This window comes from Drosophila yakuba, chromosome 3R (assembly GCF_016746365.2).
Source record: "Drosophila yakuba strain Tai18E2 chromosome 3R, Prin_Dyak_Tai18E2_2.1, whole genome shotgun sequence".
Classification (NCBI taxonomy): domain Eukaryota; kingdom Metazoa; phylum Arthropoda; class Insecta; order Diptera; family Drosophilidae; genus Drosophila; species Drosophila yakuba.
Window position 1 is genome coordinate 11977229 of NC_052530.2, and position 21699 is coordinate 11998927.

General features: G+C 44.3%; 1 protein-coding gene across 6 annotated transcripts; it reads right to left on the reverse strand.

Annotated features, from left to right (window-relative positions):
* Positions 1-1203: 1203 nt before the first annotated feature.
* On the reverse strand, positions 1204-18227 carry LOC6536515 (DNA-binding protein RFX2). 6 transcript variants are annotated; one of them, XM_015192308.3, is made up of 10 exons: positions 18089-18227; positions 11992-12475; positions 11409-11793; positions 5176-5254; positions 4616-5090; positions 4076-4534; positions 3532-3834; positions 2963-3277; positions 2411-2779; positions 1204-2341 (listed from the first exon to the last, which is right to left on the reverse strand). In XM_015192308.3, the coding sequence occupies exons 2-10, from the start codon at positions 12247-12249 to the stop codon at positions 2207-2209; spliced, it is 2778 nt and encodes a 925-aa protein (XP_015047794.1). In that variant the 5' UTR covers positions 12250-12475; positions 18089-18227; the 3' UTR covers positions 1204-2206. The 6 variants fall into 6 exon arrangements, with proteins under 6 accessions (XP_015047794.1, XP_002097092.2, XP_043063083.1 ...); XM_002097056.4 differs by lacking the exon at positions 18089-18227 and having other exon boundaries at positions 4616-4780; positions 4847-5090; positions 11409-11769; XM_043207148.1 differs by lacking the exon at positions 18089-18227 and having other exon boundaries at positions 4616-4780; positions 4847-5090.
* Positions 18228-21699: the final 3472 nt, after the last annotated feature.

Below are 21699 nucleotides of genomic sequence, written 5' to 3' on the forward strand. Positions count from 1 at the left end.
TATTCGTAAGCGATGTATAATGAGGATTTTTACAGAACTTTTATACGAATTGTACTATATATACATGGAAAACCAACAATTATTGTCGGAAAGTTAAGTCAATTAATTATACGGCTAGTTTATAAGGCGGTTCGGTATGTAAATAGTTTACACGCAGAGAAGAACTTGTATACTATGTGCTTGGATCTATGTAATATGTATGTAAATTAGTTTGTAATAAGAAATCCGAATTCCAAATATCACAAGATCCGAAAACCAATAAGACTTAAAAGAAGCGTACCAGACTAATGAACATGATCAGGCCTCAGAAGTAAATAGTACAAAGAGCTCGGCATTTAAATCCAAGCATTTACAAAGCCAACTCAAGGATGGCTCATGGAATCAAACCGTTTTTGTTATTACCCTTTTCTTTTGTGATGCTTCGACTCAGCTTGCGCATTCAACAATTCCATTTACGAACCAGCAACATTCATGCATTTATTGTTGTAATATTAGCACATAAATAGCACTACCATATTATATTTAATCCTTAAGTCAATCTCTGTAAATCTCTAAGCTAAGGAAAACAATTTTTGTATAGAGTTGTTAGAAAATCAATTGACAAAACAAAATTGAAACCAAAAAAAAATAAATATAATAAAATTACACTAAATGTTGTATTATTTATCATATTCATTCTGAACTAAACACTTTTGGGTATGTAACAAATTTTTAAGCCACTGAGACTTTTGAGAAAAGTTGATTTGTAATTAAACAGCCCATTTTATTATTTCATTGACAGTTTTTATTTCACATACATAAATAGTTTTGACATTTTTAAATTTCAGTTTTCAAATTACTTTTATTTTTCAACAACCAATAGAACTTATATGCTAGCTAAGCATTTCGCATTTTGAGCAAACCCAGTTCCTACAAAGGAACCACTGGCAATTATCGTCGGTTTCGTGGGCCGAACAGAGCATATAGTTCAGATGTGTGCTTTCTAGGACTAGACTGTTGGATACCGATGCAGTTCGTGGCCTGCGTATCGCATACCTCTTAGTTGACTTAAAAAAACCGTTTCGCTAGCTGCTTGTACTCTTATCCAAAATGGCATAAAATACTATGAAAAGCGCCTCTGTTAAAATACATGTTTCGTAATAAAATGATTCCTTGTAGTTAAAATATACATACACGTTTATGAATCTTTATGTATAATTAATATTTAGGTAATGTAAATTGTATTGTTTCAAAATTGAGTGTTAATCTTTGCACATTTAAGGCCTGTTGTTCACTTAGCTTAGGTTTCGTGTTTTGAGCTGGCTGTGGGTCTTCCACTTGAACTTGAGCAAGCTGTTCGATGTGTTCCATGTGTTCCATGTGAGCTGTGTTCCTTAGCTATAATCTAGAAGCTTCCTGACTAATCCCTCTGAGTGCGCGTGTGGGTGCTAAGACTATGTGTGTGGTGTGCGCCGTGCGCTATGATATACAAGATCGTTTGTTGAAACCAGACAAAACTGATGCCACCTCCAAACCCATCGTTATCGTAGACAGTTGATTACAATTATTAATGCACATGTACTTAAACTAAAACGTATCCTACGAATACAGATCAGGGCAGACAAGACCAGACGTTGCTGCCGCACTGGCTTTCAACTTGCTTGCTCTCTGGACGGCTCTTCACTTCGATGCGGGGGCAGTCCAATACTCGACAAATTCCAGTTAAAGCTCCCTTGGGCGGTCAACGAGCTCAGACCCATATAATACAAAACTTTGGGTTTGGTTAATGTTACTACAGCAAAAGTTTTTTACTCTGAAAACATACTTTCAGTGTTCATTTGTCCATAAATGGTTAAAACTGAACAATATAATAAATGTTTAAATCTGAACAATATCATAAATGGTGTTCAATATCGCAAGTGCCCGTCCAAAAGATCTTTTACTGCATATGAGCAAGGATCCTGCCTAAAACTAACCACTAAAATTTTGACTGACTACGCTGGTTGTGAGGGAACTTAGGGCTAAAAACTAGCACACAGATACGATACGATTACGGATATACAACACGGTTCCATTATTAAATGCAGAGCTGAATGACTGGTGACGACAGGGGCTTGGGCTGGGGGTGCACACTGATGGGGTCAAAGGTTACTGGTTACATAAACACTACGACTATGCCGCTCAATGCCAGCCACTGCATCCACATGGACAACCAAGTCGCGGGGCCTCATTCCTGCTTCAGTCGCTTCGCCTCGTTGCCCACGTCGCCTCCGCTGCTGGCCGAGCTCGGAGTCGTCTGGTGCTCCGCGTCGCTGGTGATGTAGGCGAACTGGCACTCGAACTCAAAGTCCATGTCCTTTTTCTGCCACATATGAGTAGTAACAATGATTTAGTAAGCACAAGTAGGATGTAGTTTAATCAGTTTACTAACCATTCTTTCGCAGATAACCGCAATGGCGGTTTTGTCTTGTGCCTCGGCGATTTTGTGCTCCACCAGGTAGAACATGTACTCATCGAACAGCAGGCGAATCAGGTGGAAGCTGCCGAAACTAGATGCGGATCTCAGTGTCAGGTCCCGTATGATCATGGAGCTGTAAAAGCTCCACTTCAGCAGGAACTGGCGGGCGGCTCTGGCATAAGTCGGCTTCCCGTTGTACTCCTCCATGGCCGACTCCACCACCAGTTGCAGCCAGCTGGCCCACTGCTCCAGGGAGCTCTGCTGCTGCAGAGCGGCCTTGAAGTCGCTCTCCAGGCGCTGGACCACGGCGGGCGCACACTGACTCACCCAGGCAGCTTGCTCCTGCGGGATATATTGATCAATTAGTTGGGGTATAGATTAGGTATAAGGTTTCTCATTTGAAAACCAGCAGTTAGGTTTGCATATCACTCATACGTCCTGTTGCCTTACAAGGTAAGGTATACTTTCAAAAAGTATACCTATGAAACGTGTTTGTTGTCTTTAATCTATAATCGTTAGACTCACCTGCACATTGTGAAAGTCGACGCGATTGAGATCGCTTAGCATCTGGGAGATCTGGGCGCCATTCTGGAGCACTGCTCGAGCCGCCTGCGCCAGGTGATTCAGCGAGGTGTAGCGCCGCAGCGTTTGGCAGAAGGCCGAGACGGCACTGGTCTTGATCTGGGCAAGCTGCTCCGGCACGCCCAGCATGCTCTCGCACAGCCAGATCTCCAGGTTCTTGGCGAAGTTCCTAATGGCCTGGGTCAGGGCGTTCGGTATGGAGCGGAGCACATCTGGTATGATGACATCGACGGTGTTCTGGTAGAACTGATAGTCCACCTGTTGGTAGCGTAGAACATATAATAAAGATTAAGCGGATAATATCTAAGTCAACTTAAAATGCGTGAAATTAAAATTTTTTTATGACTCTAGGAATGGTGCAATTCATTAGGTACAAAATAAATATTACTCTACAAAAATTCCCAAATTGTTTACGATGCTGAATGAAACCCATCGAAGTTTGTGAATCGCGGAACACGCCGGGCACGCTACGATTGCCGGCTATCTATTGGCTACCAATTCGCTGCACCCACCTCTCGCACGAACTTCTGCACTTCTGCGCAGTGGCACAACAGATACAGCTTCGTCTTGCTCAGATACTTCTCCTCCTCGCACTCGTCCAGATTGTTGTTGTCGCTGGCCCGCCAGAAGTCGCGCAGCAGGAACTCCACGGTGTTGAACTCCAGATTGAGCACGGCGTCCAGGAAGGACTCGCAGTGCTCACGGTACAGCGCACGGAAGGTGTCCACGTCCTCCAGAGTCAGTTCGCTGTTGAAACTGTGGTTCAGCTCGATGGGCGGAAACGAGGGCAGGGCACTGGTTCCATCGCCGATGTACTGTACGCCGATGGATGGAAGCAATAAAATCAATCAATAAATGGATTGGCTTCAAAAGTCGTTTTACAAATGTATTGGAAGTACAGAAGTATTTAAGAACTTAAGAACTATTTAAGTTGGTTTTAGGAATATAACATTGCTTCATCACTCAGTTTGATTAGATAATTAATGTTTTAGGGTGTCTATGGATAATGCCACTATGTAGAAATTTAAAGCACAAGTTTAGTTGCATGATCCCTACCTGAATGCACGCCTCGTAGGTCTCCGGCTTGAAGGTGTGCTTCTTGGTGCCGCCGCTGTGCCGCTGGCCATGGCCACCGCCCAATCCATTGGAGCCGGCCAGCTGTCCGGCGGTGCTGCTGGTGACGCTAACCAAGGGTCCGCTGCCCGGTCCGCCGGATCCGTCCGAGGATGGTCCGTAGCCGGCGGCCAGCATCTGCTTGTCGTCCATCGCCTGGCTGTTTAGGAGCGAGCCGGGCTTGATGCGGATGCCATAGTAGTGGTACTTGGAGTTGCCGCGCGTGCCCAGGCGACGTGTGCGCAGTCCGGAGAACACGGAACGTATCAGCTTGCCGAAGCTGGCCGCATTCACGGGTTCCAGCTTGTGCTCGCTGCAGTGCTGCATGTAATGGTTGTACAGCGTGCTTCTGGGCAGGCTCACCCCATCCGCCGTTTCGTAGTTGCGCGACAGCCACTTGATCTGCAAGAGAGTTGGGTATATGCATGGAGGTACATTATTAGGGGATGCTGTCCGTGGGGGCGTAGCCATGGATGCACTCACCGTTGCCGAGGCAATCTTGTTGCTGCTGCCGAGCGCACTCTGGTCGGAATCCGGGGAGGCGCCTCCGCCGCCCGTTCCCAGGCTGCCGCCGCTAGCCGAGTGGGTTGTGGTCGTCGAGGTGGGCGTCTGGGGCGTGCTCTGCGCCTCCTGGATGTACGCGACCTCCTGCACCCAGTGGCGATTAGTTCCGTTCACCCGGTCCGCATCCCGCTCCCAATCCCTGCTACTCACCGTCAGGCTGTGCGGCGAATCGCGTCCATGCGACTGCGACTGTGACTGCGACTGCGACAGCGAGTGTGCGGAGCCATTGAGGAGGATGCCCTCCTCCACGGGCACCAGGTACGGCAGCGTCGTGGAGTGCGCCCCATTCGAGGAGCCTCCGGCCGACGAGGTGGCTCCGTACTGACCCGTAGTCGAGTAGTAGGCCGTCTGGCCATTGCCCTGGTAGTCCCCCACCGGGCAGAATGGGTACGTCCTGCAATTGACATGGGCAGAGGGAAGGGCAGAGACATGAGGTTTAGATAAAGGTCGAACTATGGGGCTGTCCCGGATCCACTCACATTTGCGTCTGGCTGGAGTTGCTGTGGTACAGCTCTGAGTCCACATATTGCACTTGGTAGTTCTGCTCCTGGCCCGAAACTGAAACAAGCAGAACAGTCGAGTTTTTAAATGGAAAGCTTTTTTAGTTTCATGTAACGATATCCACGACCTTTGCAGTATAACTATTTATGTATAAATATTCTAAACAGCTCAGTTTTGGATTGGTACGAACTTTTATAGAGCTACTGATGGCTTGCTTAAAGTTATATTAAATATATTAATAAAAGAAATAGAAAACTAAAAGATATTATAATGCTATTTAAAACGAAGTTTTCCCGTCGGTAAATGTTCGTGCTAAAACAATTTCAGAAATATAATTAATATTATTATCTTTGAAACCCAAGAAATTTTCCGCACTACTGGCAAATGTTTCAACTCCTTCAATAGAGTTTATTTAACATTGAACCGAAAACTTGGCGCACATACACTCTTGATTAAGTCAGCAGCCCGAAGTCCTTTGTCTATTCAGTCTGTTCACTGCATTCAATTGGCACCACGGAGGAAAACACTTGACACCCACAAGCTGAAGACGTGCACATATAAACCCACAGGTGCTCCAGATGCACTATTCAAAGTTCGAACTGAAATCGATTGGAAGAAGTGTGAGATATTTACCACCGCAGTAGGACAAGTTATTGTGGCGCCGATGGTGGTGGTGGTACATGGTGGTGCTGGTGGATCCCCCCGAAATGTTCGTTGCGCTGGCACAAGCGGAGTTGGCCAACGTGGAAGCGGATGGAGAGGATCCGGTGCCACTTCCCGATGCCGATACCGATCCCGATCCCGATCCCGTTCTCGAACCCAATCCAATGCCGGAACAGTTGCTGTAGCTGGTTGCACTGGCGCTGGCCACGAAGGTCTGGTGGTGATGGTGGTGATGATGGTGGTGCAACTGCAATTGGAGCTGGGCGGGTGGAGCTGGAACGGGATTGGTGGCCACGGATTGCTTGCAACGGCACTTCTCCAGGAGATTCGAGTAGGCCACGGCAGCAGCGGCGCTGGGACTGATCACTGGCGGCGTTGGCGGCGACTCCAACGGAATGCTGCACGGCGGGGTTGGGTGGTGGTGGTGGTGGTGGTGGTGCTGGTGGTGCTGCTGCTGGTGGTGGTGTTGGTAGTGGCGCGTCTGGCAGTCAAAGCCGTACCGCGAATGCATTCGTTTGGCCGGAAGTGGAGCGTAGGCTGCTGGAATTGGTGGCCCCTAATCCGGGTGGGTGTCTTATGGTATCTCAGATGATTTCGGGAATGACTTGATGCACCACTTCAAACTGGTTGGGTCTTGAAAAGATCTCACTTGCTTTTGACAACCCAAACATATCTACGTTTTGAGCTACCAACTGATTTCGAAAGGTTTTTGAGCTTTTAGGAAAATTAAGGTTCCAACAATTCGACGCAACTATTTTCCAATTGAGAAATTTTTAATTTGAATCAATGGGGTCGTACTCCAATGAAGTAAGTTTCAAGATTTATAATCCAAAGCTAAGAATCCCATCTCATTTTGAAAGTATCCGAGCATCCAAACTAGTGCGAATCCAACATTAAGAAATCCAATCCAAAGGTGGCAATACAACTATCAGATTTCAAGAACTATTATCCACATAAATGGTTCTCAACGATCCTCCAACGTAACGTTGCAAGTTTAAATATGCAAATCGAAGACGGCAAAGCTCGGTTTTGTAAGTGGAGAAGTCACCCGGTTGCTTCTGGCAACTGGCCAGCAATTCAGTTCCGAAAGCGAAAGTGAAATCCTTGACCAGAATTGTCCTGCTCCACGGGGTGGTATTTGTATTTGTATGCTAGTCGGTTTGAGTTGGTTTGGGTTGCGATGGCTGTGGCCGGAATCGAAGGACGGATGCTGGATGTTGGATACTGGATGCTGGGTGCTGGATGCTGGATGGCGTGGAAACGGAGCAACCAGTGCCTGCGAACGGTAGAATTACAACTGAATCCAAAATCAAATGTTATCCTAGCAATATGCCTCCGAAAATAATGATGATGGCGAACTCACGACGACGACGGCGGCGCAGCAACGAATTAAATTACAACAACGGCGGCTGCTGCCTCGGCGGTTGGGTGGTTGCCGGGTGGGTGGTTGCTATTATGATCCGTACGCGCCCGTAGCGAGTAATCCAACCCACACCCTCGAGTACGTTGTTTTTGTTGTTCATCCTTTTTCCTTTTTTCCCCCGTCCTTGCCGCCTACTCCCACCTCCTACCCCATCCTGCCCCGTTTCAATCGTTGTGCTGGCTAATTCCGGGCTCAAAGTCGCATTTTCTGGGATCTGCACAAGTGGTGGTCGGGTCGAGATGGATGGATGGATGTGGGGGTTGTGCCAAGCTGGGATGCTGGGATGCAGGATACGCAAGCGGGATGGCAACAGGACGACGGCGTCAAGGCAACGCCGCCTGGCCAATCCCACTCCGCGCCGGTTGCTAGGCAGCCTCTCCGTCTCGCTCCCACCAACTGGCCCTCTCGCTCGCACGCTCGCTCTGCAACCCCCGGGATCGGGATGCTGAGGGATGTATCCTGGCCAACCAAATCGCTTGCTGCCATCCCTTCGTCGCCGGGCTGCTCTCGTGGGTGTTTCCATGGCCGATGATGAGGTGCGAGCAGGTGGCTGGGTGGATTCCGGGTGGTTACTGGGTGGGTGCCCTTTGGTTTGGGTGGAGGAGCAGCAGCAGAGAAAGCAGCCGGAATGGCATGCGATGCGTGGAATTTTTCCATATTCTCCCCGTGGTCAGGCCAGCATTTCCCTTCATTCTCTTCTTTTTTTTTGGCAGTTTCATCCTGGTCACCGCTTTTCATGACATATTTCGGATATTAATTCCTCGTCGAGGAGCACATGTGCTGGTGTATGTGTGTGTGGTGCCTGAAGTTGTTGCGGTCAGAGCTGCGGGCTGTAAGCCACCTGACCCCTGACCCCTGAATTTTCCCTTTGACACGCTGCTGCAAACTGTAAATATTAACAGGTGCCCCTTGGGGCAACTTGGTATGAGAAATGATGAGTGGAGTGAATGTGGAAGGCTGGCAACATGGAGGAGCTGGCAGGTTGCACTGGCAATTGTCCTTTAAAATCGTCAAGGCATAGGACTATACCACTTGGACATATACGAAATCTTTTGAGGTTCTTTCAAGTGGACCGCATTCTCGCCCAAACATTTTGGCTTTTCAATGACTTTGGTTTCAGTGCCAAAGCAGTTTTGCTTTGGTAATTGCCTTTGGAATGGACTCGGATTGAATCTTTACCAGATTGCAGATGAAGTGTGATGAAGTGCACCAGCTCAGCTGGATCTTGGGACAATGGGTGATGGTAGAACCGAGAAAAAACAGTAACCTAGCACAGCCTTTTGGAGAATATATAATAAAAAGGTTATCTTGGGACTTAAAAGAGCTATACTAAGAGCTTAAATATAGAAACGTATGTTAAATATATCTTTGATTTCAGTATGGATTGGAACAAGTAAAAGTAAACAAGTGCGTTTTTAAATTCGAATACTTGTATAGCACCCTCACTGATATCCTATAAACTGATTAAGAACTTTCATAATACGAACTAATAAAGCAATTCTACACCCCTTATGATTTTATCTAATTAGGAATAATAGCACAAATATTTCCATTGACTTCATTCAGCTGAAATATACATAGATCAATCAGAGAACTTATTATGAAAACCCCGATTGATCAGGGCCATGAATGCTCTTTCGGATGTTTTGAGAGCTCAAAAGGTTTATTGCAATATCCACTTTGGTGCGCCACTTGTGCAAATTCCCAGCTCCACTCCACATGGGCAACATGGGAGCCGGGTTGTGCACAAATTGCCAGGATAACGATGACAGACAAGTGCAGGATAAGGCGGCGAGGGGGAGCGCAGCTGGCTTATCCTGCATCTAGTACAACGTCAACAAACAATTAACCTTTTTGTGAGGCGGACACACTGGCAAGGGGATGTGAGCTTCAATGGGATTGGCCCGGACTACAGCTGGGTCAGAGGTCAGAGGTGAGAGCTGAGAGTTGAGTCCTTTGTAGAGCTTCACTCGCTCTGATTTCCACGACGAGATAGCATTCTCCGAGAATTATGAACTGCGACTCGCTTTTGACAAATAAATTTGCGCTTATCTCGATGGGCAGCGGGAACAAATAAGTTTTTGTTGGCACAATTAAAAGAAGCCCGCCATATGCCATAGTTCCCTAACTAGCTTGGAACTTGGAAGCCAGCAACTTGCCAGCGTGGCAGCTTGGCAACTTGGCAACCACCACCCACATCCTAGTAGTCCATCTACGTAGCCATCTCCATCCACCTGGCAATCACCGACCAACCACTTCAACTGGTACGGATTCCCGCGTTTTGTATGTTTCTATTTTTCTATTTTTATTTTATTTGCTGGCATTATTAAAGGTTAAGCTCGTCGTCTTCTGCCTCGTCGATTCGATGAGCACCCAGCAAATCCGTATCAATTGAAAAATACAATGCAACATATATTCGAGCAAGGTACGAGAAAGTTATGACATGAGCACCCCCATCCCCCATCCACCATCCACAGATAACTGATAAACACCCACAACAGGAAAGGAGATGCAACACCCTGCTGCACAGAATATGAAAGGGATTCCGCATCAATTTTTATTGGGAATCAGTGCACTGCGAGAAAGTTATTGATTGAAAACTATAAAACTATTCCGGGAAAATTGAAATTATAAAATTAAAATGTTTTAAAGCTAACGAGAAAAGCTATAGTAGTTTATGGAAAGATAGATTTTCCAAAGCAGATATATGTAATATCGTATTATTTGGAATGTTTTTTTTCGCAGTGATGTAGTTGAGGGTCCTTTAAAGAGGACGAAGGTATTAGTTGACAGCGGGCGGTTATTAGCGAGTCGTCGACTCATCCCCACCCACTGTGCACCCCATCCCTTCCCTTCCCATCCCATTCATGCCCCTCGGATGAGAATGAGGATGAGGATGAGGCACCGTGTGAAGCCCTCTCAATTTGTTGTGATTACCCGATGTTGCCATTCGGATTCGGTTGTTTGCCCTCCAGCGTGTCCTGGTGGTGGTAATTTGTGCTAATAAAATCAAGTACGATGGCAAACATTCAGGCGACCCTTTTTCCCTTTTCCCTTTTCCCGTTGTCCGATTTTGTTATAGATAGCTATAGTTTCGCGGCGAAGTGTAATCTCGATTAATTCATTGTGCGGCGCTCGAGTGGATGATAATAATTATGTGTGCGCCGGCTGTATATCACAAAACCAGTGTGTCGTCCTCCTCCTCGTCGCCGCATTCATCCTTCATCGTCTGGATGTCCCAGCTGCACTTTGCCTCTTTGTTGCTTTTTGTTTTGCACGTGGCTCGTACGGATCCGTGTCGTGTGTCCGTGGACAGGTAGTATCTCAATCCTCTGCGGGGTGCGTGTGTGTCTAGCCAGCCAACCCAGCCAACCCATCCAACCCAACCACCCATCCATCCATTCATGCGCGTTTCAGTTTTCAAATTAAGTCGCTTTAATTGTGATATCAGGCAAACGTTTAAAATACGCCGGATTTTAAGCTGGTCCTTGTTTCCAGCTCACTCCCCTCACTCCCCTGCCACCCCAGGACATGTTGATCCTGTCATTATGTTTGTTTACAAAGCCGCGACTTTTGCCGTCCGTTGTTTCCCGTTTGCTGGTCGCCGCTTTGATTCACGCCCCCTGCAAGTGACGCCCATGAAACCAGGAGTTTCAGTTTCGGCTCAGGATTTGGCCAAAGTGGGTTTTTCCGCTCTCAACTGGAATAAATCGCTAACGAGAATCGCACGTACGTGCTATTTTTTTCTGCGGCATCGCAGTTTTTGCGCTTATTAGCAAAGTGGCATCGAGATTGAAATTTATCCATCAGATTTTGTGGCATATTTCATTAGGGGAATTTTGGCGGCATCAATACAATGATTTTGGGTTTTTGGAAAGTGATATTCTCTTAAATTAGTAATAGGATTTATGCCTTCTAATTTATGATGACTTCCCGACTGGATTTCTTATGATAAAAGATCTAGTTTTCTTGCAAATAGTGTCTTACTTATTCAAACGTAAATGGTTTTAATATAAAAAATATTTTAGTTGACTAACATAAGTAGATTTATAACAATATATTATATATTTTGGTAATTTATCAATTAAATTCTGTATTTTAATAGATTCTAGATTCATAACTCACCCGTCACAGTGATGAAGGGCGTTCCATCGTCATCCTCGGTGGTCTGGACCACGGTCACCTGGCCATTGGCCACTTGCTGGGCGAGATCGACGCCATCCTTGATCGCCTCCAGATCGGCCATGCTGTGAATGGGTATGGAGTGGGTCACGGTGGTTCCATTCGGCTCCGTGGTGGTAATGGTGCCCATGGTGTCGCTGCTGCTGTTCACCACATGCCCATGCAGATGGGCATCGCTGCTCGAGTCCTCGGCATCCATGGGCAGCACGACGCGGATGACCTCCAGCTGCTCGGCACCGGTTGCTCCTGCTCCCGTCGAATCGTCGTCCTCGTCGACTAGTTTCTTCTGCAAGAGCTGGCAGTTCTGCAAGAGGGGGAGAAGCTTTACCTGTTTATCAAGGTAGGTTGGTATTTATTAAATTATTTTTTTAGTTCATGGAGCACCAATTTCTTAAGTTTAATCTAAAATCTAAACACTAAAATCTTTGCTATATCCAAGTGAAAGTCACCTAGTCTTAGCTAAGATCCCTAAGTACTTTCCTTATCTTTAATGATAATCTTGCGAGTTACTTGGCAATGCACCCACCTGTGTCATGACATCCTCCAGTGTGGCGGAGACAACGACTCCATCCTCCGTGCAGAACTCGAACTGCTCGGCATGCGGCGGTGGCGATGTGGTGCTATTGGTGGTGCTGCCCCCCGTGAGTCCGGTGGTGGCGCTCTCCACCTCGACGGTCAGCTGCTGCTGCTCCTCCACTGAGTCCTCTGGTGGCGAGGTGGCATCCACGATGGCGGAGCGCGTCGAGATGATGAACTGGCGCTGCGGTGCCAGGCGTGTGGTCATTGGGGTTCGATGTTTTGCCTTCGCTGCTCCACAAAGTTATTTGGTGTCCCGATGATGATGTTGCTGTATTGCGTCTGGTTTTGCTAAATTCGTTGACTAGTAAGCTCGTATTCTATTCTCGATCTCTTTAGTATGTGGTATTCAATCTTCTTCGAGTTCTAAGGCAATGGCGGTGTTTAGGTTCAGTGTTTCGGCTTCTTGAAGTGGCCGCTGGTGGAGAAAGGTGCTGCAAGGAGAAAGTGAAATTTTGCAAACTTAACAAGGCATGTCGTCAATCAAAGAGCAGGTATTCAATAAGGAATCAACATCATCATCCACCCGAGCGGGCTAAAGCCCACTCCCACTCCCTCCCCTATCCCCCATCCCCCTCCCAAGGATCCTTTGTTGTTGGTGCGGGTGGTGGTGCGGTGGTGGTGGTGCTGCTGTGGTGGTGGCTTGTGCTGCTTCCGCTGGGGCGTTGCTATGAAATTAAACTTTTCGCAGGTATTTCTTGATGCTTTGATTTCCTCATCGCTTTGTTCTCCGCGCAGCAGGAGCAGCAGCAGAAAAATATATCTCTGCGTGTATATATGTAAGTATAAATATAAATATGTGCATATACACGGATGTCTATTGTGTACAACATCGTATTTTTTCCGGTCGGCCATTTTGATTTGCCTCCAATTGCTGGGGAATCTTGGGGCAAGCTCCTTCGTTGCAAGTACAGCATATACTTGGGGGCAATGTTTTGGGGATTTCTGTTTTTTTCTTTGTTGTTGGGATGTTGGGGAATCACCGGAGGCAGAAGCGTAGTAGGGTCTAGTTTTTGGAGGGGCTTCACATCAGCTTTCATACAACTTTCAAAGTACAAGACATAGTATTCAAATATGTATTTTCGATTGGCCTTTCGAAAACTTTCAATTTACTTTAAATACAAAAGGAAAATATTTAATTTGTTTCAACTTGGTGTGAAAATAAATGGAAATTTGAATTGGCTATTTCAGGATTGCATCAAATTATAATTAATTTATATTTAAGTACGGATTGACTGAGACCAAAAGTAACAAATAAATCAAGAGTTTAATGCAACTTTAACATATAAAACAAGAGAGAACGCTATAGTCGAGTTCCCCGACTATCTGATACCCGTTACTCAGCTAGTGTAAGTGCGAAGGACAGTTTTTGGCGGTTTGTGGGCGTTAGAGTGGGCGTGGCCAAAAGTTTTTTGGCAAATAGATAGAAATTTACAAGACTAATACAAAAATGAAAAAATATCAAAACATTTTTCAAAAGTGTGGGCGTGGCAGCTTTGGGCGGTTTGTGGGCGTTAGAGTGGGCGTGGCCAAAAGTTTTTTAGCAAATAGATAGAAATTTACAAGACTAATACAAATATGAAAAAATATCGAAACATTTTTCAAAAGTGTGGGCGTGGCAGCTTTGGGCGGTTTGTGGGCGTTAGAGTGGGCGTGGCAAAAAGTTTTTTTGCAAATCGATAGAAATTTACAAGACCAATACAAAAATGAAAAAATATTAAAACATTTTTCAAAAATGTGGGCGTGGCAGTTTTGGGCGGTTTGTGGGCGTTAGAGTGGGCGTGGCAACCTGAATCGACAAACTTGCGCTGCGTCTATGTCCCTGGAGTCTGTATACTTAATCTCAACTTTCTAGCTTTTGTAGTTCCTGAGATCTCGACGTTCATACGGACAGACGGACAGACGGACAGACGGACAGACGGACAGACGGACGGACAGACGGACATGGCCAGATCGACTCGGCTACTGATCCTGATCAAGAATATATATACTTTATATGGTCGGAAACGCTTCCTTCTGCCTGTTACATACTTTTCAACGAATCTAGTATACCCTTTTACTCTACGAGTAACGGGTATAAAAACTTTCTTGGGTAAATCCTCTATCATGTTACACATCCACTACTAACTTAATTATCCTTAGTGATTGCCTCGGGGAAGCGTCGGCCACTGAGTTTACTGTACTTACATAATACCACACCCGGAGAATCCATTTTTGGCCTACGGCTCTGCCTCTGGCCAATTAAGTTGGCCAAATTGTAATTGTCGGGGACAAAATTACATGCGCGTATCAATCAAAGGAACTCACAATTTGTTTAAGTAACTCACATACATATGCCGTTAATATAAAACAAGTTTCTTTTTAGCAGAATTCATGCTATAGAAACATAAAGTTCACTCTGAAGTTTAAGTTTATTTTCATTAGATGACTTGGTGTTAAACTTTTCATTTTGATTCCTTTTTAGTTTCGTTTTTATTAGTTTAAATGGTTTCAGCTGTTTAAAATGTTAAATAATTTATTAAAATAATTGCAGGTTATAAAATTCAATGAATTGGTTTATATTAAACGCACTTCAATATTATTCGGTTATTTCAAAAGTCTTTAAGCTCTTTTCAGATCGATTTGCAAAGTCCGCAACGTGACACTTTGAAATGCTAGAAATTTTTTATGGAAATTTCTAGTCTGGCATATTTATTTCGGTCCTCTTTTGCAATCCTGCTGATTTGTAGCTTCTGAATTTCACACTTTCTGCGCTTTCGCTGCCACTTCTGCACCTGCCACATGCACTTGCCCACAGGGCAACCGGCTCAAAGTAAATAAGTTGTGGAGAAGGCGACGCTGGCGACGTCCACGTCCATCCCGAAAAGGGGCAATTGAACTTCTGGTGGAGAAGTGGTGGTTTGGATTGGTTTGGTTTGGAATAGCAGGGGATCCCCCATTTTGGAAGCGCGGACAGGACAAACGACCCGGCATACGTCACGTTCAAAGTTGTTGTTTATAAACAATAAACGAAGTTGGGAGTTCCTTTTTGGGGGGTAGTAGTTAGGTCCTCTGGAGTGGGTGGATGGCTAATGCGTTGCCCCCGGACGGAAGTGCACTCGGTTCCTTGGGTTCCTTGAGTTCACAAATCAAGCGGCGAACTGGGCGAGCTCATAAATTTGACGCGTGAAAAGTGCAGCTCACTGGCTTTCCAGGGGAAGTTTGCCCAGTCACGACACCCACACTAACACTAGCACTAGCAACAACACTATCACCATCGCCAACAGCACTCCTGCACAGGTGCACACCTGTACAGTACACACCTGTACAGTACACACCCACACAGGGCGAACAAATCACTAAGGACGCGCAACGCCAATTTATTGATCAAATAAGTTTTTCGGGATTTTATTCTCGTTCGCTCGCCTGTTTTTGGTCTGCCCTGCAAATGCTCTGTTCTCATCTGATTTTCTCTACATGATGGCGTACTTATGGTGTATATATATCCGTATATATGTACCTATATCCGTGGAATATATCTGCTGGCTGCTATAGTTATTGCTGCTGCGGTGTGTTTACCTCGAACGTGAATATGGAACTACGGCGGAAAAAGGTTTTACCCAACGTCAGCACTAACTGAACAACCTACCAACACTCCGGCAATGACAATGGCCAAAAGGGGTTGATAGTTTGGTAATAGGGGATTCGAATTGGTCAAAATGCACTCGCTGCTGCTGCTCCTACTGCCTCTGTTTTTGTTGTTTCGCCTGTTTCGAGTGCAGTGAATTGCTGCTGGCAGAGCGAGATGGAAACTCATTTGAATGCCGTTTGAATTCGATGCCTAGAACAACATGTGCTGAGCCAACATATACAGTCAAGACTCCCTATGCCATATGTTTGCTTATTGAATAGAAACATTGGTTACTTTAAGTTAAGAGATAGAACATTGTAAGCTTTCTAGGGAAAGACGGTATGTTAAACTGTAGCCTTTAAATTTTACAGATAATATGATAATATGATAAGAAATAGGGAAAACAAGTTAACATATAATATTAATCGTATGTATTTTACCATCTACTACAAGTATTTTATTTGTATAAACTTTAGCTTGTTTCACTGTAGAACTACTTGCCACAGCTCGTTGTTGGTTTAAAAGAGATACATAGATAAATTTACAAAATTAAGGAAATTTGGGGTGGAATAGTTGCAGTGGGTGCTGCACTTTCCCGACTTTCGGCCAGTCCATGGCATTGACCCCTTTTTTAATGTCCAACAGCACCACCACCACCTGCCCCCAAGCCACCCCCTCCCCCGCCGGCAGCTGCGTTGTTATAGGGACAAGCTGTCAAGATGGGAATGGGAATGGGCCATACGGCATGCCAAGTATAAAATGCAGAAGCTCAGACAGCGTGACGCTTTCTTTCTGGCCTAATCATATTCACTTAACGGCTGCAGCAGGTAGAAAGGATAGAAAGGATGGCAAGGATAAGGAAGCATGTGCTGGGCACAGGACTCAAGTTTGGATGTGGATTTCAGCTCACAGTTGGTTAATGGGGAAATGAGATGATTATCATACTATTGCTCCGTAGTTGGTGATAACATCCTTGTGAAAATGTTTAGTAAGATATGGCATTACTATTTCTTGTCAAGAATAACTTGTTCGCAGCATTTCTACTTGTAGGTACACCGTTTTTATCGAATTCTTAAAAATATTTGTATTTAACATCTTGAAAATAGTCAATAGGATAGCAGATTTATTCATAGAAGATCATAGATCTTTAGCTTGTTAAATTAAATTGTTTATAGAAATAACTTTCAAGAACTCCGTGCCTGTAAAAGCTTTTTTCAAATATTCAGTAGTTATTGGTACTGAAGCACTCCAAACTAATAACCTAATGAACTGAATAACTAATCAAATAAACGGTTGTTTATCGATGTTTCTTTTTTTTTTAATTTGATGTACTTTCTTCGCCATTTCAATTTCGTTTTGAACCGATGGGCAAATTGACATTGACATTCATTGGAATGGACATTTCATCAAATGAAGATGATGAGTGAAATGCGTCTGTTCCTTTGTTAGGCGTGTGGCATGCGTCCTGCCCCGCCCCTTCCACCGCGGCCGTGTCCCTCCCCCGCCCACTGCTCTTCCATTCCGATTCCATCTGGTTTCGGGGCAGAAGACGGAGGCAGTGAAGCAGGACGAGCGGCGAGGCAGCAAAGCGGAAGTGCACAGGAGGTTGTCGTTGGTCCTGTACACTTCTCTACATTTCTAAAGGCAGGCTAATTTTAAATATCTTCGCTTTAAATGACAAAAGTAAATAGTTTAGTAAAAAGTTTTACAACTAATAAGATACGTCTTTAATTGCTAGCATGACTATGATTTTCTGTGCTAGGTAGCTTTAGTTTACTTTCAGTAGCTATTTTTATATGATTTATTTTGTAAGTGCTTTACTAACGTGGTATAATCAAATTCACCCGAATATTCTGTAAGCATTCGGATCAGCAAGTATTTCTTCGAGTGTGCCGGGAGTTGTGGATTCCTGGTCTTACACCTGGCGCTAGGACTCGCTGTAATGTGCAACCGGCCATGGCACACTCCATATGGATATGGAACGTGGATGGAGAGGTCCTTCGGGGGAGGGGACGGATTCGGAACCGGCGGAGAGAGGGGTGCAGGGTGCAGGATCAAGGAAAGGGAGTGGGGGGGTGGTGGTGGTGGTGGCTGTTCCCAGTTTTCCTTGGGATACAAATTGCGATGCCTCGACCGCCACGAGGACTCGACTTAATTGTCTTTAAATGGCTGAGCGCTTCAGATGGGAAAACGCGCAAATGAAAATGCGGAAAAACCGCTGACTACCTGGCTGGTTGGGTAATTTTCTCATTTTCTCGTTCAATGAAAATTCGTTGGCTACAAAATGAGAAAACTTCGCCGCCTTTTGATCTTTTCGTTTGAAAATAAAAGTTTTTCTTTCCTTTTTTCCTGATAATTAGGAATTTTGGTAAGGCAATTGCGTGATTTATGCATATATATGTAACTATATACATATATACTAGAATGTAGAACTTACCTTAGTGACTAGGGAGCTCGGCTCCTGGAACTCATTTTCAATATTTTCGGGTTTTCGAAAACCTCTCCTGTGCTTGTGATCCAAAATTGGTTGGTGATTTCCTATCGATTCGGGTTCCAATTGGGATTCCTGCTAATCCTTGGTTTTTCCAACTGGATTACGACGTAGTAACGGGACCGGAAGGAAATGGCTAGTGTTTTGGACTTTTTTGTTGCTAGGCAACAGAACAAAACAACAAACACACGAAAACAACACGTCTGCTGACATTTTCTGGGTTTCGCCTGGCGAACACTATTACAGCTCACAATCTTTCTGCTAAAATTGTCACTTTTTATTACTAATTTTCATTGTTCGTGGAGAATTTTGCACGTTCTAAAGGGAAAAACAAAAAAATAATAATTTGTTGCTGACAAAAAACAGCTGACAGCAGTGCTGGCTAATTCGCAAGCACAAGTGGCAACGCTTACAGCTGTGCGAACAGTGTTGGTTAACATGCCACTCACACGGCAACGTTTGAATTTCAAAAAAAGGCGCGCTTTTTGAATCGATTTCAATTGCTCACATACTAATTGTGTATGACTGGCTGAAAAAAGCAACTTTCACGGAATGCTTCTGTCGCCGGGCGTATTTGCGCGACCCCCAGCAAACGTGATCAATTTGCCGCGAATTGTTCGTTAATTAATTTGTTGGGATATGCCATTTTAACACTTGTGGTAATTAGAAAAGCAAGTAAAACGAGCGGAGGAATGAAGCAATAATATGGGCACCTCTTACGTCCGCTTGTTTGCAACTTTTTCTAGTTATTTTTGTTGTATTTCTGCTCTGCCTTGCTTAATTGGGCAGGCAAGGCACTCGGACTCAGGTGAGTGTAGTGAAGTGAACACGTGTTGCACATTAGCAATCAGCTGGCCATAACCTGGAATTTATTGCACTGCCTTCGTAAACTCATGGATCTGCTGCTGCGAATTGTGTTTGAAATATTTTTCCAGTTTAGATGCACTCATGCTGAAATTCTGCCTCGTGGATTTTCTGTCAAAACAAAATTCCTTTGAAAAGATAGTAACAATCTACTTAATTACTGAAAATTCGTGACAGGTCTGAAAATGCCCATGTCTATCAACGAAAACGTGCACCTAAAACCCTTCCTTATAGCTGAGTATTTATTTTAATGTCTCGAAAGATTTATAAAAGTAAACAACGCCAATCAATGATGAATGATAGCAAATTGAGGGAAACGAGGCTTTAAAACATGTCTTATTGTTTCCTTGTTTGCGTCAAGAATAACTATCTGAAAAAATATATTTTTCCATAGGTATTTTGTGTTGCCTAATTGGCCATAAAAATGTGTAAGATTTCGCAAGTTGAATTTGAAGCTGAGAATTCCTGAGTGTGAAAGCCTATCCTATTATAATAATTATAATAAATATTTACTTGGAAAGACACATTTGTAAGTTTCAAGATTTGCTGACCTTTTAAATATAATTTTAAGAGTTAAACAGTTCTAAATATAAGCTTTTTAAATTGAGTTTTTCAGAAGTGTCAAAGTTGAACAACATTCATCCCGAAAATGTGGTTTTGGCATCGGGCTTAATGTTAACTTTTTGTTGTGAAAAATATTTAAAGTATAAGTGAATCAGAAAGGATTTTTTCCAATAGTAAGCCACAATTTAATTTATAATTAATTGTATAATTCTAATATTTATAGACGGTAGCTCATCGTTTGTTGCACTGCGAAAGTCTAATGCGTAACCACAAGAACCCCAAGTACCGCCTATACATATGTATATATATATACATATATTTATGGCAAGATGGGGGCCATTTGGGGGACTGGGAACCAACGGCGAATGGAGACAAAGGCAGGCGGCTAGCACGTTTGTGGCTCCTCTTACGTGGCCAACAATCGTTCACGTTTGCCCGGGGGCTGCGAGCCCAGAACTGCGTCAAAGTCAGCTTTCAATGGCAGTTTGGTTCGCCCACGTGTATACGTAACCAGCTTGCAGATATCCCCAATACACATTTGCACACAACTACACACTGTATTATAACTGGGGGCAGCTGTTGCAACATGTTTCGTGTCTTTCGTGCCGCTGTGTGACAAAAGCGTTTGTTCTTGCCGGCTTATCAGGGGCAGAGCGGCCACCATGGCGTATGCGTAACGTGTTAAGCTCCGGGCGTTGCAACATCAGAAACAGAGGCAACACACAAATGGCAGCGTATCACAAGCAGACGCAGACTGCCCGGCGAGACATTGGCTTCTATCGAATTGACATTTTGCGGCAATCCATAGCCCCCATAACCCCCGTAACCCCCTTAACCACCGTAACCCCTTGAAGCCTGCGATTCACTGGCATAAATCATGCCTCACATGCAAATTCGATTAATGCAAATGCCACTACAGCCAGCAATTGTGCACATATAGTACGTATGTACCCCCGTTTGTCAGGTTGTTAGTGTGCGCATATAATTAAAGCCACTTCCTCCACGAGCCCAAGTCCGACTTGGAAACCCAACAAAGTCAGCCAAACACACAGTTGAACTTCAGTGGTGTTTGGGTTCTTTGTGTTAACTACTTAAAAAACAACCCCTGGGTTATCTCAAAATTAATATTTTATTTTCAGAACTTTTCGAATGAACCATTGCAAAATGTATTGTATGCAAATGGAAATGGAAGTACTATCCAAATTCAAGACTTAGATAATAAATGAAAGTATGAAACGGTTCCATATCATTTTACTAGTCTAAATAGCACATCTAAATGCCTTTAGAAATGAATGTAATATGTTGCAACTAATTAGCAGTAGTACTTGGCAATCCGACTTACTGAGTCTTGACTGTAGTGCCAAAGTGCGGCGAGTTACAGGCGGCGTCACCTTGTCGTCGTTTTCTCTGGCATCTCAAGCCCAATAGGAAATTCAAAACCAGCCTTAGGTTGATTTATCAACGACAAACTCGGCAACAGCAGCAGCGAAAACATTCTCATGCAAAACGTGTAACAATTTGTTGGCTTTACATAAGAGGGCGACGGGCAGAAATAGAACTCGTAAGCGTAAGCGTAAACAAACGCGAAATCAATTAAAAGCAAATTAAATTCATCGGCAGCTGCCTGGCTAATGGGGAAAACTTCCATGAGTGATGTGATGTGTAAAATAATCCGCAGATGTAATTTAGATGGCTGTAATTCCGGATGATACTTGTTACTTTTGGATGTACTAATTGGAATAGAAAGGCTTGTGATGTTCAGTAGACTATTTGAAGTGGTTTGAGCAAATCCCAAACTTGATAACGATCCACAATATATCTACGTTGGAATACGTACAGTCTGACGTATTTACCTTCTGTTATCTATATCCAGTTGTTTGTTTATTCGGATTTGGCCGTCATGCCCCTGACTTTCCTTCTAATCCCATTCACTCAAAAGTCGGTGAACATGGGGTTTCTCTGATAAAGCAAACTGACGTACACAGGGAGATAAATCTGTAGGGTATGTTACATGTCAATCGAGGTTCTTGATTTAAATACCAAGATATTTGATGTCATAACTCTATAACGAATGTTACAAAACAATAGTCATTCTATATTTAAATATTAAGATTTTTAACTTATATTGT